The sequence below is a fragment of the Megalopta genalis genome, chromosome 17 (genome assembly GCF_051020955.1).
Source record: "Megalopta genalis isolate 19385.01 chromosome 17, iyMegGena1_principal, whole genome shotgun sequence".
NCBI classification, from domain to species: domain Eukaryota; kingdom Metazoa; phylum Arthropoda; class Insecta; order Hymenoptera; family Halictidae; genus Megalopta; species Megalopta genalis.
In genome coordinates, this window is record NC_135029.1 from 4177048 (window position 1) to 4194310 (window position 17263).

The window sequence follows — 17263 nt, forward strand, 5'->3', positions numbered from 1 at the left end:
GGTTGAACGAACATTTCCGGCCGTTTCGAAATCGCGCGCAATTCGCCGGTTAAACTGCCAGAAACGAGTTAATAACACAAGAGCGATCCACTCTTTGAGCCGAATCCGCCGGTAAACTTGGCTCGTTGGCCTGGGACGCGAATCTACGTCCGATTCCGCCGCCGACATCGCGCGCGGAAACCGGCGCAATCCATCAGCCCGGTTTTTCTCCGAGGAACACGATGTTCTGGCGCGCGGGAGCCAGGCGCAACATTAACGTTACTAATGTCGCGGGACGTTTTGTTAACTCTACAAGCCACTTTCGAGAAACTTCATTTTGCGCTTTGGGGCCGCACCAACGACACGAATTAATACCGTTATATCCCGGAGGACACGGTGGCCCGGTTTTGCAGGAGCAAATCGAGCGAACGTCTGAATCCTGGGCGCGGATTAACGCGGCACGCGCGCCAACGCAAAACCATTCGCGAACGAACCCGCAAAGTAATTCAACGCGTCAGCAGCGAGCTGCGAGCGACGCACCCTGCAACGAAACACCTATTTTCTTGAACATCGTCGGTCAAAATTTATAGCCGAAATTTTGTGTTACAGCCTCGTTAAATCTTTAACAAGTGATCGTAGCATAAGAAAACGCGAAGAAATGAACTTCGCATTCACATTAGGTTTAATCGTAGTGCACGTGAATCTAACTGCTACGAAAATTCCCCAGTTGCTCTTCTATGAATAATTATCGCTTAAATCCTACTAGTTCAAAAGTTCTGAACGTTTTACATATTACCGGATACGTTAGTAGCGATGACTTTCTACAAAATGCATTCTGATTTCGTTCAAATTTCATTACACTCGATGCTATCATAATTGAATTAATGATTTTAAGCTTTGCTCTAAACCGGCCGAGGTCCAGTCCTTCAGTGATAGGGTCATAAGAAGAAGATAAATTAGATAAGAATAGCTGCAATCGATAAAATAAATCTAATCATAATTAGATCTAATCATAATTGAATTAATGATTTTAAGCTTTGCTCTAAACCGGCCGAGGTCCAGTTCTTCAGTGATAAGGTCATAAGAAGAAGATAAATTAGATAAGAATAGCTGCAATCGATAAAATAAATCTAATACACGTATTAAATTTACATATTAGATTAAAATATGTACACGTACATCTCGAGTTGTTTCTTTTTCTCCCTTTCCCTTTATCATTCTCTCCAGCTCATTCACTTTCTCTCATTTCCCTTCTCATTCTCTTCTCAACTCTTTCTCTTTCTTTCTCATTCTCTGTAATTCTTTCTCTCTTCCTCTCTTTCTCTCCCTCTCTCTCACACACATACACATACACACCATCTCTCCGGTCCTGGTGCTGTTCCACCCGACAAAGAGCCGCTAGTTGCGCTGTTTTTATTGTTAGAGTCAGCAAGACGTAGCATGCGGTCGCATGTTGCACAACATTATCTTCCGAACTCTCGACACGCGGTCAGACTTGACGTCCTCGAATTCCCTAGTCGTCCTCGGACGCGGAACTTGTTGCTTTCAGCTGAATCGTAACGAACAGGACAGGCGAGAAACGCTTCGCCCGTTTTAGGTCTTCGTGCTCGTCTGTCAGGATGCGATGAGCTTACAGATTCCCGCTGCAGCCGAGAAACGATACGCGGAATTATCTTGTTTTCATCCGTAACAGACCGTTTGTTTCCATTTTTTGTAAACGAAATTTCGTTGTAGAATCTACGGCGACGGAAGAAACACGTTCTTGCCTCATTTTGTTAGTTGATGTTGGAATGCTGAATTGACGCAGTGTATGTCTGTCAGAGAGGATTTTTGGATTTCTTGAATATCATGTCTGGAATATTGGAATATTCTGACGAAACTTCCCGCGGTGATTCGGATCTTTATGCGAAGTTACATTTTTATATGTCATAGAAATTGGATAAAGTTTCTCTTCGACAATTAAATATTCCACAGCGTAAAAGTACGGTAATTCCATGTTTCCTTGAATTTTACAAATCGACACGTAAATGCATAAAGATCCGCAGTCTACTTCTAACGTAGCAATTCGGAAAGATCAGTTGCAATCAATTAACTATTAAAACGCGATACATATATATATATATATATATATATATATATATATATATATATATATATAATCGCGTATCGTTTTAATATATATCGCATATTATTACATATATATATATATATATATATATATATATATATATATATATATATATATATATATATAATAATATAATATAATAATAATATATATATATATATGTAATAATATGCGATATATATTAAAACGATACGCGATTTGACAGAACTGGTGGATCGAAAAGAAGTAATAACCGTGGAGGTAATGTTCCAAAATTGCAAAAAGTGACGTGACGATGAAGATGTTGGAGTACATCATTTTTCACATTGCAGCATATTACAATGTTCTGTAACATATTCGTATGATAGTAATCATAATAATGAGTACATCGAATAACAATCAAAATCAGAAATCTTAGTATCATTTTAAACAGTAATTGGATGATGTTAAAGCAACAGTTGGAAATGATAGAATAATTTGTTTCTTTTTTGTTATTCGTTACTTTCATCGAGATACGGGGATCACTGCCAGTTTCTTCAATTTAATAGGCCAGAGATTAATGAAACAGGATGCTTGAAATAAAGCTTTCTTTGGTAACATTTATCATGTAATACTCGTCATATTTTCGAAATTGGGAAAGAAGATTGGGTATCTCTAACAGCTAATAAACAGGAATTATTGCATCACACGGTCATCATGATACCATGCAATTTTTGTTTGAAATGTTGCTTGATAAAGTCAATAATTTATGAGTAATTGCCGGTCGTCACGTTAGGTGACTCACCGTGTACACATGAAACTGGTTGCTAACGTATAAATGTCACATCGAAGAAAGTGTGATCAACCGAAAGCGATAGTTAGCGAAGCACGAATGCGTTCTTCTGCCGGTTTAATCGTATAAATGATCGCGTAGCTTAATGACGCAATTGTCGCATACAAATATTGGAACTTAACTAATTCGTTTAATGTAATGTGTTTAATAGTTTCATCGAAAACTAATTTGAAATGCACGCACGTATCATAAGGTACCATGAATTGCGGATGGGATTGTATATTTTATGAAAGCGTACAATTTCAAGAGGTCAAATTTTATTAATTGTCGGCTAATAATGCGATTAAAGTTGGAGTGCATCGGCTACTTGTTAATCCCTCGCTAATAATGCGATTAAATTTTAGATGATTCAATAAATTCCGATAACGCTCGTAAATGGACTGCGGAAGTTTATGTAATTTTACGGTACACGGCAGCACAGGTATACTGAAATTAAGTAAACTTCATTTTTCTTTCGGATCGATATCGATAAACCCTGAGTGAGTTTATTGAAGTGAGTTCTAGCTAAAATGAGTTTCCGTTGAATAACGCTAACAATTCTCTCCCATATAATTTATCAAGTACGCGTGCAATGAAATTTTCAATGTGCACAGAAGTTACCAAGATCCGCAATTTTTAAATTTTCGTTGTAGGCCCCCAGATAGAAAGTTGGAAAAATATCATTTTTTAATTCAGTTATCCTCCCAACCAGTTGCAATTTTTGAAAACAATTTCGCAGCCATTGTCCAGTGGCCAATGAAAAAGTTATTCCGTTTTGAAAAGTGTCCGAGTATTTTCGTGTGACCGACCGTATGTGCTATACTTTACGAAAGCTTTGTGAACGTAGTATTCGTCTATATCTTCATATTGTTCGCGATGTTAAAAATTCAAACTCGTGCACATGCATTCGCGCCTTGAGGATTGACGTTTCCCGATGCGGGCATTGAGCGGAACAAATGTATCAGCAGCCATTCCATTGCAGAAATTTAATCAAACGATTGGGTGAAATGAAACAATATTAATCGGATTAGAATAAATCTTAATGGATTTTCTACGGTGGAATAGCCAATTAAATTAATCTGCTTTACATTCCTCGGTGAAATGTAATTTCCGAAGTGTTTAATGCCGATATATTTTTCGCGTAACGCAAACAGCTTCGATTTAAAGGAGCGCAGGTCGCGCGCGGATGTGAAACATTAAATTTACAATGTATCGGTTTATCAAATATCCACGAGCACACGGAAATTAATCAGTTTTATCTCGGCTCCGGTTCTGCACAGTTATATACGCGGAAATTATTTTTGACGCTGCGCTATTGTATCTTCGAATCGAAATCATTTGTAAGACACATCGCGCGTTACCACTAATTGATATCGCCCACATAGCAACTGTTTATTTATTTCGATCGATCTGCAAACCGGTAACGTGTGCGACTGTAAATACTTCGTTTACAGAAGTAACTCATTTGGTTAATTGGATCGGAATGGTTGCTCGCGGTGTAATAATTGCCTGGATTATGAAGAATTGTCGTTATCGATATATTCAGATTTAGTTGCCGCATTTTTAATCGAGAGAAATGATTTCCGGAATATTTTTGGGGATGCTTTTATCTCGGGCTGCAATTTTTATGTTTAACGAAAACATACGGGCACGCATGTTTACAGCGAATCGTCCACGGCGGTAGTAAATATGAAATTAAATTGAGAAAAATTTTCGTGACCCCTTTTACACGAACTCGTTCGTGACACAGAATTTTTTCTATGCAAAATACGGGACGTGGCTCATTTTAGACAGCAATTTATGACGCGTAATATGCGTTTGCGAATTAATTCGACCACTTACGTATTCAAATCCGTTTTTTGTAAATTTGTCGATTTATCAACCTTGACAATTTTCTGTTTCAGGTGAGTGAGGAACATGATGATTTCTACTTCACATTTACTCACGTGAGTACCGGTTTATACTAATTCGGGGTCGTCAAAGCTTCTCATGGTAGACAACTTAACGTTCATCAAAGAATAAATGTAATATTTTTATGCTATACTCTTATATTTCAATAAAATCATCTTCGCTTGTTTTAATAGTATTCGAACTCCTTTTGTTATAGATTTTTGTAGAAGCATTAACAATCACATGATTCATAAGAAAATTCGGTAAAATATATAGCAAAGATATATTAAAGATTAGATTATTATTATTGTATTATTATATAATATATATAGATTATATTATTATCATTATATTAGATTGCGGATTTAATGTATTTAGATAGATCTAACAAAATTTTTTGAAATCAACTTGATATTTTTTGTTTATTGAAATGATTAAGGAAACGAAGATTTCACTTGACTCCTGCTCCTTGAAATTGTTAGCTGAGGTATGATACCATGTAATTGACTAATCGATGTACGCTATTAGATAATCGATACATCAAATCGTATCTCGCATAAAGATCCGCGATCTAATCACATTATACAAAGAAAGCGATTGTGTCCTACAATTTCACAAAAGTTTGAGTACAACCTAATAATAATTTATAGTTCACACGGAAATTCGTAATACGAACAGAAAATATATCACAATCTCGCGTATGATCTCGTCCTACACGCTACGTTCTTTTCTATCAGCCTCTACTAACAATGAAAAAAATATCCGGTTATAAAAATTTTAATCTCGCGTGCTGTCTACAAATATTTCACGGATTGTAATTTTCGCCGTTGCACAAAGAATTTTGCTTTTTCCGGAATGCAGATAGCCCAGGCAAAACATGTTACAGCACGCGATAATAATTAAATACGTCTCGTCAGCAAGCCGACTGCTACGCGATCCGATTTAACGCAGCGTTTGTCTCGTCTGTCGCTTGTATTAATTTATTCGGTGTTCGGTAATGCGCGTGACACGAAGCGATTGATAACAGTTACCCGGAACGCTGCCGTCCTACGATAATGTAATTCAGTCCGCAGAATTCTCGCACAGTGTTTAAACGATTTTTCACAGTGTTTGTTCCTTATGCATACGGTCGGTGATAATCTTAAATTAATAGAGCATATAGTTTGTACAATAACTATTGGAGTGAGAAAGTTCGCACGTATTTAATCTTCTTCTCTCCGCATATTTGACTTATATAAGTTCTATTTGATAATGAATTAATAAACAGCGGCGGTATATGTACATCTATGTAAGTCATACACTGATAGACAAAATGATAAGGCACCTCAAGATTTTTGGGTATCAACATTCGAGCCGTTTATTTTGAAAGTGGCATAAGTCACTTTTTCAAAAAAATCGAGTTAATAGTAACACTAATTACAACTGAACGGTATCTTTTCATTTAAAAAAAAAAAAGTGACTTATGCCACTTTCAAAATAAACACGGCTCATATACGTGATTTATTCAACAATTTTAGTAAATCACTGTTCTTTCAAAACATCACTTCGGTAAAATACGTCGGACAAAATTAATATATGTCAGTCATTTTTCTAAACTATTTATTTTGAAAGTGGCTTAAGTCACTTTACCGTAATGAAAAGTGGTGATTTTTTAATGTTTATACGGAATTATTTATACTGAGAAAAATATCAGTATCCTGACATAACAAATACAAGTAAATCTTCTCGAAAGTTAGCATCCATATTTTTAAACGTGTTCAAACGCAAACCCTTAAATATCTCGACTTAAAAACAAAGTGACTTATGCCACTTTCAAAATAAACGGCTCATTTATTTGTACATATACATGGTAAACGAATACACAACAAAGCGAGGCAGTAGTTTTGACGTAATATATGAAGAAATTAAATAAATCGTTCGATCCATTATTTATACAAAAATTAATGAAATTTTGTGTGGACAAAATGATAAGACACTTTGAATATAAAATAACAAAAGCATTAAAATGATACAAAATTACATAATTTAAGTTTTAGTAATGTATGGATATAAATATGATGGATACAAATGTGATGGATATAAATACTATTTCCACGATTTAAGAAAGGAGCAAAGTGTATCAAGTCGCCGACAATATAATGGTGGTGGGTGGTACAGCAATGATATGGACAGGTATCGACTATAGAGGAAAAACAGAAACAAAATCTACTTAAATTTAATCAAAAAACAGATAGAGACTTACGCTCGCAGAATTGCTGGGATAAAATGGGTGTTCCACAATTATTTTAACAGCCGAAAATGAGGGGTAGCTGAGGTCATTTGAAGCAACTTTTTCCTTTGCGAAAATGCAATCCGCGGCTTTGTTTACGAGTTATTAACGGAAAACACTGGCCAATGAGGGGTGACGGTGCGAGAGAGAGGGTCCGTGAGAGAGTCCGCAGCACGAGGCTTTGACAGAAGGTCGGGACGGACTCGAGCCGCGTTCGAAGTATTGAACAAGTCACGAAGCGAGAACTTTCCGGATTCTTTTTACTACGTAACAGTGATATTTTTAAGAAAAACGCTGTTCACCTTTACTTTAGAACGTCTGAAGAATATTCACTAATTTTTCGGACTCGAAATAATATGTAGTTTAACCGTGACAGCCGTTTTAATTTTCTGGTGTGCATAACACCTTATGTGTACCATATGAAATTTTTATGCAAGGTGTACAGTGAAGATTAACAAAGTTCGTAAATAATATTTTAATTTGAATAATTCCGTGTACGAACAGAATTCAACGAATGATTCGCAAAGCTGATTTAATAATAAATAATCGCGTGAAGGTACGTAAAGGATTTGTTTTTTAGAGAAATATGAAAAATATTATCGATAAGAAACTCACCCATTTAGTTGAGGATGCATTTGCTGACTCGTACGTACTGACCTCGTACAACAAACAGCTGATCCCAGGTCGATGACCGCAACATTCGAGGGATACTGTCGGTGGAACCTCTGGTATGGTTATTTTAAATTGGCCAGTAAGGTTTCCTAACCTAAGCATTATCGAGAATGTTTTGGGAAATCTCAGTCGAACATTACGTGAACGTGGGAAGCACTATAATACAGTGTCCGAATTAAAATCTGCAATTTCAGAAGCTTGGAAAAGCTTGGATCGAAACAACTGACTACGTCGCTAGATTTCTATTAATTCTCATTTGAACTAAAATATAACGTTAATCTGGTGTATCGTTTGTCGCTTATACAAATACAGAATTAATAGAGATATTTATACATTATTAATCGTTACATACGTGAATGCTAATACTTCATATTTCCTAGTATTTCAAATTGCATAAGTGTTTTCAATCTATATAATTTATTTTCACAATGTTTTTCCTGATAAATACGTAAATTCTACATGCTACTGTTCAATTATTGGATTATCTTCAATTTTTCGAAATTCTGACTTGCGGCGTTTTTCCCTACAATCACGGATTTACATCATTATTGGGCCAACAAAAGAGTTCGAGATTCCCAACGATAGTTTGATATTTTTAACAATGCTTTCAGATATCCAGGCTGAGACGAGCTAGATAGAACCGTCGTTAAACCCGTTGTCGAGAGCATTGTGGAGCCGCGTAAATAAAATTTGCGATCGCCTTGACGCCGAGACATTAAACGCCGTGAATCTCAGGCTTATCTAATGTATCGACGGCGCGGATCGTAGAAACGCCATTGTTCCTCCGTTCCGATAAGATTATCCGCGTGCAAACGAATTCAGGGTGTCAGTGACCGGCTTATCGAGGACACGCGCGCTATTTCGCGGCGCAGTTGCATCGCGCCATGGGAATTCGAATGTTTGATCGCATGAAGGGCGTTAATTTTGAAAAGCAGTCGAAAACAAGCGCTCGTTGGCTTAGACGGCTCGCAAATGCGACATTCCGGCCGACCGTAAATTCATCAGCGATATTTACATTCCGATATACATAAATTCGTCATTCGTCCGACCGGACGATATTGATTTTAAAGGCGCCTCGTGTCTGATGACACTCGTCGAAGACAAACATTGATTTATCGGGGTAGCTCGGTCTTTTGCCCCGGCCAAAAATGTTACGCGATTGCGTGCCGAGTCTCTCGATCGGTTTCTACCCTCACCGGAGGCAACGCTATCGAATTGGAAACGTTCAAAGATTTTTCCCGTTCGTTCGAAGGCTTTTCATCTTTACCCGCGGCTTTACCTTCGTTTTTTTTCTTCTAAACTGCGGACGTTTCGAGTTACGCACGAGCTGCCACGCGATCCGTCAATTGCAAATCACAGATTCGCCCGATTGTTCGTGCAACGGAATAGCATCAATACCGTCTGACAAACATCGATCGCGATGAAGGACGGGGTTAAACGTGTATCACGCTGCTACGAGCCGGACTATGCATTCGGGGAACGAAGCGTACCCCGGCAACTGCATACATGTGTAAAATAGAGATCGAACGAGGAGCTCTTTCCTCGAGCAGCACGGAACCGAGACCAAAGAATTAATTGAAACGAAATGTCGCTACGCGTTCCGTCGGGTCATTGAAGATCGTCGATCTCCAGGAAAATGGGGAAACAGATTCGATAGTCGACAAATAAGGCAAAAGTACCTATTGCGAAACACAGTCCATTTATGACCCCTTCTTAAAACAATTGCATGAATAATACAATAAAAAATATATAGAGCATATGAAAGTAGATGTAAAAATTCGACCTATATTTTTGAACGTTGTTCTATATAAATTCACTCACACAGATATTGTTATGCAATAATCAGCTGTAACAGATGTTTATTTGAATGCGGGTGTTTCTAAGAAACACGTTCATATTAAATGATTCAAACGAGGATAGTTAGGATTTAATCGACAAATAAGGCGAAAGTACCTATTGTGAAACACAGTCCATTTATGACCCCTTCTTAAAACAATTGCATGAATAATACAATAAAAAATATATAGAGCATATGGAAGTAGATGTAAAAATTCTACCTATATTTTTGAACATTGTTCTATATAAATTCACTCACACAGATATTGTTATGCAATAATCAGCTGCAACAGATGTTTATTTGAATGCGGGTGTTTTTAAGAAACACGTTCATATTAAATGATTCAAACGAGGATAGTTAGGATTTAGTCGACAAATAAGGCAAAAGTACCTATTGCGAAACACAGTCCATTTATGACCCCTTCCTAAAACAATTGCATGAATAATACAATAAAAAATATATAGAGCATATGAAAGTAGATGTAAAAATTCGACCTATATTTTTGAACGTTGTTCTATATAAATTCACTCACACAGATATTGTTATGCAATAATCAGCTGTAACAGATGTTTATTTGAATGCGGGTGTTTTTAAGAAACACGTTCATATTAAATGATTCAAACGAGGATAGTTAGGATTTAGTTAACCAGACAGTGCTAAAGTTCAGTTCATATAAATGTAGTATAGTTCATTTAGTACATTTAGTACATTTAGGCATTACGTCGAAAGAATTTTAGAATTAGTTGCAGTGTTGTTTCAAGGCCCTGCATAGTGCAGATGCAGTGATGTGTATCGAAGTTTGTAGGTATTGCATATCGAATTAGTTCACAATTGAGCGAGATTTTCGTGTAAACTGTTCAACAGGTGATACTAAAACAACTTTAATCGTATTAAATTATGTAAATACCAAGCACAATTTAAGTGTAGTTAACGAGTAATATGTGTTGGTACTTCACTTCAATGATACATGTGTAAATTATTCGGAGATTAAATTTTGCGTTTACAATAGCGTGGCTGAATTTAATTAAACATTTTCTATTATATTTCACGTCGTGTTTGTCACTGAATAAGTTTCATTTAAATATCAAAAGGGTTCTTTTAGACTCCAAAATTTTCGTATTATTGAATTATGCCAGTACTCGATTAGTACAGAACATAATGGATGATCTTACCTTACTAGAAATAATTTACGTAATTAATGTATAGTAGTTATGATTTACAATCACTCTTTTCTCATTTTTTCTAATGTATCCGATGCTTGTGAAAGTAATAGCATAAAAACATATAGCATAAAAGAATATTTCGTAGATTATAGAAACAAAAAGCTGTTTCTCTAGAAAACTCGAACATCATAATTTCGCGTGAATGGTGCCAATCAATGTTCATTTTCATTCTTCCATTATGGTAAAATGGTTCTTTATCACGAAAGAAGTTTTGTTCTCCAACAGCTGCCTACATTACTAAGGATATACAAACATAAACTAGATTGTTTGTTGTAATAACAGCGATCACGTCATCTATTTAGAATCTATCAAAACTTTCTTACTTATCTAATACAACGCTGTAATACGGAGCGTATCCAGAGAGAGAGAGAGTCAACAAACAATGTTGCTCCCATCACTAGCTTTCAACACATACGCCATATGTTATACGGCATCGTTCTACTACGTGGAGATATATGTATATATACTGGTGTACTGACAAGAGTGCTATGTTAGTAATAATTAGATTAGATTTTATGCGCAAAACTGTGAAGGCATCAGAAGAATCTCAAGATATTATTACAATATTTTCAACTTATCAAAATTGTTAAAAGAAACAACTCATTTTGAAGTAAGTTTTGTTTGTTACAATCGTCTTGGAAAATCTTTGCATAAAGATCCACAGTCTAATAATAATAATAATTATGTAGGAAAATAATTTAAGGTACGTACATATGTGTACACAATCCAATGAAAGTAAAGCATTTTAAGAATAAGATTTATCAAAATTGTTAAAAGAAAGAACTCATTTGAAATTAATTTTTGTTTGTTACAATCGTCTTGGAAAATCTTTGCATAAAGATCCACAGTCTAATAATAATAATTATGTAGGAAAATAATTTAAGGTACGTACATATATGTACACAATCCAATGAAAGTAAAGCATTTTAAGAATAAGATTTAATTATTTTTTTGTACAGTCAATTGAAATTTTCATTCTCAATGCTTAACAATCCCACTTATAAGCGGAATACTTTTCACGTCTCCACAGCGATTCTCAAAGTTTCGAGTTTCAAATTCGTTCGACTTCATTTTCAGACGATTGTGTTTAATCCATGTTTGGTACGGACAAGATCCACATTGTTTAATTTGTGCTATTCACAAAAAAACTTGATCTATCATGATCTTCATATGATTTATAATACGACTATAAGTACAAGTAATACAATCTGAATGGCATTCGCGTAATATAAATATAATTTCAAATGATCAAAATAACATAAAATTTAGATGCTTCTTCTATGATACTTTCTCGTTTTAGGCAGCGCTGGAAGGTTTCTAAAACCATTTCAATAAATAAAACCACAGGTTTAATAAAATCAACGAATGGCAGCGGAGCGAATCGGGTCAGTACGAGCGAGAACAGTGACGTGCCGAAAGACAGAAGCTTATCTGAGGAGTTGTGATCCAGGTTTGTGCAAGTTGCTGTCCAGCCACTGTCCGGCTTATGGGTTTCTCGGTGTCCATATAGCTCAAACATGTCCAAGAGCAAACATCCTTACTACCGACAACAAGAGCCAATCATGAAATCTTCAATAATCCACCTTAGGGGTTGACGGCTCATCCATTCGTTGTAGTAGTTTGCGGTCTACTTATTTCTAATGGAGGTATATGCCGTAAGAGCTGCGGTGCTCCAACCATCTCTGTCATATTCTTGAAGAGCAGAAATGAAAATATGAAATTTTGTTAAAGTAGTCATCTCTTTTAAATGACTTATTATTATATTAAATTTTTTTATAGAATGTAGTATTTGTGAAAGTATGTTAGGTATTAAATTTTTATCGTGTACAGTTATCGAGGCTCGGTATTCAGGGAGACAGCACAGTAACTGAAGCACAGTATTCAGAGAGGGAGCACAGTAACTGATTTTTGTAAGATCATTGGCACGCAGTAACTGGTAATTTTCTTTTTCTTTCTCCAAATATTCGAAGGAGACTTGGATACTTGTATCATGGGAAAATTTCTATCGACAAAATTTTCATCAAGTCCTTAAAATATCTTGGCCAGATTGACACCTCACTGGTTTTCAGCAACTGAGGAGCGGAATCGCCCCGAACGATTATTAACCCTTTGCACTCGAAGTTTTTTTTGAGTCATATTACGAGCAACTCGAAGCCATTTTAGTGAAAGATCATATTCACATGTAAGTTCATGATATAAGCATTAAAAGAAAAGTCATCGTTGTATGTTATTATTTTTGTAATTGTTTATGGATACAAACGTCATTTGTCACTAACAGCGAAACATCCTATAACTAATTTTTACGATTTGTTTTTGTTCTTATGTTAAAAACTGAAAATTATTTGCATTGTCTCCGTAGCGGAGCCCTCGAGTTTGAAGACAAATTTTAAATGGCTCCGCTCCGGAGCCCTCGAGTGCAAAGGGTTAATTGAATTTGAGCGATAGAAGCGAGACGTATTTGTTAATGATTTAAAAACGGGAAAATATCGTACGGAGATCCGCGAGTTGTGTTCATTGTATTTTAGTTAAATGTTAAGTGTTGTTATATTTATCTTTTAATAAAACATTATATTAGGTCTACCGGAAAGTTCTGTCCGTTTGAGAAATGAAAGGAAATAATAGATTCTTCATAAATTTGGTAATATTTGTACAATATAATTGTACAAATATAATATAATATTGTACATAATATTGTATATAATATTGTATATATAATATATTGTATATAATATTGTACAATATAATTTCCGTCGTTACTTATGACCTCTTTCCAGCGTGTTGGCAATTTGTGAGCAACATTTTTCAAAAATATGTCTCAAATGAATATGTGCATATCTATTGAAATTTGCAATGACATTATCAGGCAGAACTTTCCCGTAGACCTAATATTAATATTCCATAAAGTTCTGATCGTACACGCATGCCATTTAAATTGCTAAAGTTGTGTTTAGTAGCGAAAGCTCTTGAAAGCTGCTAACAGGACACAGTAATTGACTATTCTGCTCTACCACTAACTTCAACCTATTAAGATTTTAGTTGATCGCGTAACTCATCGCCTTTACGATTGATCCGTTCTCGAAGCTCCCACTTGGACAAAGCTGTTCTAGATTATGAAACCGACGTACCCAGTAATAATAAGGAACGAGTATTAAGGTTAGAGGACCGCTGGGACGTAGGAGTTCGGCGGCCTAGCGCTGATGGCATACCAGGGTTAAGATGTCCCCGGGACAAGGCCTTCGGCTAGCCAGCCAATGAGAAGGGAAAAGTACTGGTGGTACAGGGCTGGTCTAGACTATGGAGCCCAGGTGCTCGGTAATGAAAAGGGGGAGTATTTCCTGTCGACTACAGTTTGCCTATAACCGTTGCGACAGTCATCCGACTGAGAGCACGTGGGTCAAATCCCATATGGGAAACCCTGGAAAGCGTTGCAAATAAGATAAATGGATCGGGTAGAAATTAACGATGAACCATTACCAAATGTGAAATGCAACGTTGTCGTTGATGGGATTAATCACACTTCAACAGACTGAAATCTGAAACTCGTGCACTTAGTCGAGAAAAATTTAATCAAAGTCTCTACCGGACTTTCACGATTTGACTGTCACGCCAACCACGCCAGAAATTGCGTACAACTAATGTATCTTATTTAACCGTCATAGCGGCGAACAATGATATATCGTTGCATATTTTCTTAATATTTTTACTAATAAGACTTCTATTTCTTGGCGTGCTCCCGTATCAATTTAGATATAGACACTGTTTACGAAATTTATATAACTTCCTTCTCAAAATTTGCTAAATTATATCAACTTGACTCAATATTTTTCGTTAAAGTACAACATTTTCGGTTGGCAATGGAAGACTTAATCAAATTAAAATTGAAATGTTATGGTGTTCCACATCAGTTAGTTTCTCAAATAGAATAAGTTTCAGAATTTATTTTATTTATTTATTTGACGTAGCTTAACGAAAAAATAATCATGGCATTTCAGGAAACAAAAGTAAATTTTATTTGGTGTCACCATCGCTACTATAATTTGAAGCAATCAACCTTTTCCTTTTTGTTAGCACAAGCAGCATCTTCGCCACTTGAAATATTTGGAAGTTCGACTTCATTTTCATTGTTAATGTAAATTTTTTCTGACGATCTTTTCTCAATATTTTCTTGTACAAAGGTTTTTTAAAATTTGCTTATATCCGCTACAACATTTTATTAAATTTCGTCGAAATTTGAAGGTTCTTTGAATATTTGGATCAATATCTATGATTTGTAGACAGCAAATTTTATGCATTTATGATAAAAGTGACTAGGTGAGATTCTCCCAAGCACTGAAGATATTAAAAGAAGTCGAGGACATTCCTACATTCTTCTCCATTTATTGAAATCATCAAAAGAAAGAACAGATTTTCATTCGAATCTTGTACCTTACAATTAACTCAGAGAAGTTTTATTTTGCAAAGGTCCGCAGTCCAATCAATGGCGCTGTCCAACTTTTGGATAACTGCAGAACTTTACAAACATTTACTGACACTGTAAATTCAGATCGCGTAAACTGATATTGTGCCTAAAGTACGTAAATTGACTTTTCACTCAGACCACTTGATGTTTTGACTGAAGATTGATGTATTGTATGTAATTATTAATTACTATATTAAACAAGCTTATTTGCTTTGTTCTATACCGCATTTTTATAATGTCTCATAATGCCTCAACGTATTCATCAGTTTTAAACGTAGTATCTTTTTATTTCAGCTTACTATCGTAATACATCTTTTCAGAGCATTAAATAAATATGTAAGCGTGAATCATCGCTGGTGCACGTGACAGGGAACGCGTAAAACATCAATAACCGCGAAACAGACGCAAAGAAATGATAATTCCAACGACATCCCAGTTGTGTGCAACGGCCCGTGGATTACAAAGTAATTTACAAAATTTCCTGGCAGCTCACCCGACTTACTTTCCGCTCGGCCGCGGTTCGCTAATCTTTTCCAATTAATATGTCGTGCAATCCCTCCTCGCGCAACCTTTACCAGCTTCTTATAAAATCTCAAAGTAAAAAATCTTTGAGAAAGGAAGCGATGGCCCTACCCGCGAGTTCGACGAAGCCTCGACGAAGACAACACGGCCATCGCGCAAAGGCGTACAAAGAAATGCTTCTCATCCATTTTCTTAGCGGGCATTACGCGCAGAAAGCTTTGAAAAATCACTGGACCGCAAGAACAAAGCGACGGAAATTATTTCTTCGAGCCCGGTTGGCTGGCAGCGTCGTCGATCGGATTGAATGAAAGGCCGCGGTCGAGCCAGATTCCTCTACCCTAACTTCGTGGAAACCACATAAAGAGCCAGAAGGCAGCGCGGCGAGCGTGGTGCATTCGTACGCGCTTTCTCTGTGGCGACCGCAACCGGAAACACGCGGTTGCACCTCTTCCCCTAGCGGTGCAGCTCGGAGTGTAATGTTTCATACTTGACATTACAGCCGGTAACGTAAGTTGACCCCGTTACGTTCGTAAAGAAAAACTCCGGGATCGTGAATGGCGAGCCGGGGACCGAACAAAGATTCGGTTGGAGAGAGATAGTCTGCTAGTTAGAAAAGGAATCCGAGCTAGCAGCGTTCATCTGGAGACGTGGATGTCCGCGCAGGCCGAGGACCATTAATCAAAACCTGCCCCCCGGCGTCGTTCGATATCATTGAAATCAGAACAAACGTATCCCACGTGCCCAAGTTCCCATATTAAATGCGGATATATCACCCGGCTACGGACAGAATCGAGCGTGTTTCGTTGTTGTTGATTTCTGAGCACCGTGGACGACGCGACGCCGGTGGGGAACCGGCAGAATTGCTGCTGAGGGGATATTGTGAGTCTCCAAATGCGTTCGAGAGATAATTACGTCATTTTGTTCGTCCGGTATAATGTGTTACGCTGGAAATGCGAGATTCATTGCCTTGGGAAAATCGACGGATTCTGGAAGTGGCTGCTACGCGTTCTATCAACCGATAATGCCGATTCCGTGCACGGAAATAATTGATCCGTTCTATAGCGGAGGCCGTGACTCTGCTAATAGCTGCGGGGACTTCATTTTCTCGGCATTCGGTAGATTCGGAGACAATTTAATATCTTTTGCTGGAGAAAGTTCGTCGTTTCCACTCCTTTGTTTGTGTCTTCGCATTTCATCGGTGCTACTAAACGAATTACAAAACATGATGATAATATCTGTGGATTCGCTTGAAAGTTCATACGAGGGCAACATAATGTATGTGTTGTTTATACAACAGTGTTATATATAACTGTTATATTATAACAGTGTTATATATAACAGTGTTATATATAACTGTTATATTATAACAGTGTTATATATAACTGTTATATTATAACAGTGTTATATATAACTGTTATATTATAACAGTGTTATATATAACTGTTATATTATAAGAGTGTTATATATAACTGTTATATTATAACAGTGTTATAT

The 17263-nt window shown here is 36.6% G+C and overlaps 1 protein-coding gene across 6 annotated transcripts in view; it reads left to right on the top strand.

Moving 5' to 3' along the window:
• Positions 1-17263, top strand: part of LOC117227984 (uncharacterized) — a 736131-nt gene that overhangs the window by 327686 nt on the left and 391182 nt on the right. For 3 of the 6 annotated variants that reach the window (XM_076527155.1, XM_076527154.1, XM_076527156.1), the window contains one exon: positions 4802-4843. The exons of the other annotated variants lie outside the window; for them this stretch is intronic. In XM_076527155.1, the coding sequence (XP_076383270.1) occupies positions 4802-4843 (42 nt within the window). The remainder of the gene's footprint in view (positions 1-4801; positions 4844-17263) is intronic. 6 annotated transcript variants of the gene reach the window in all.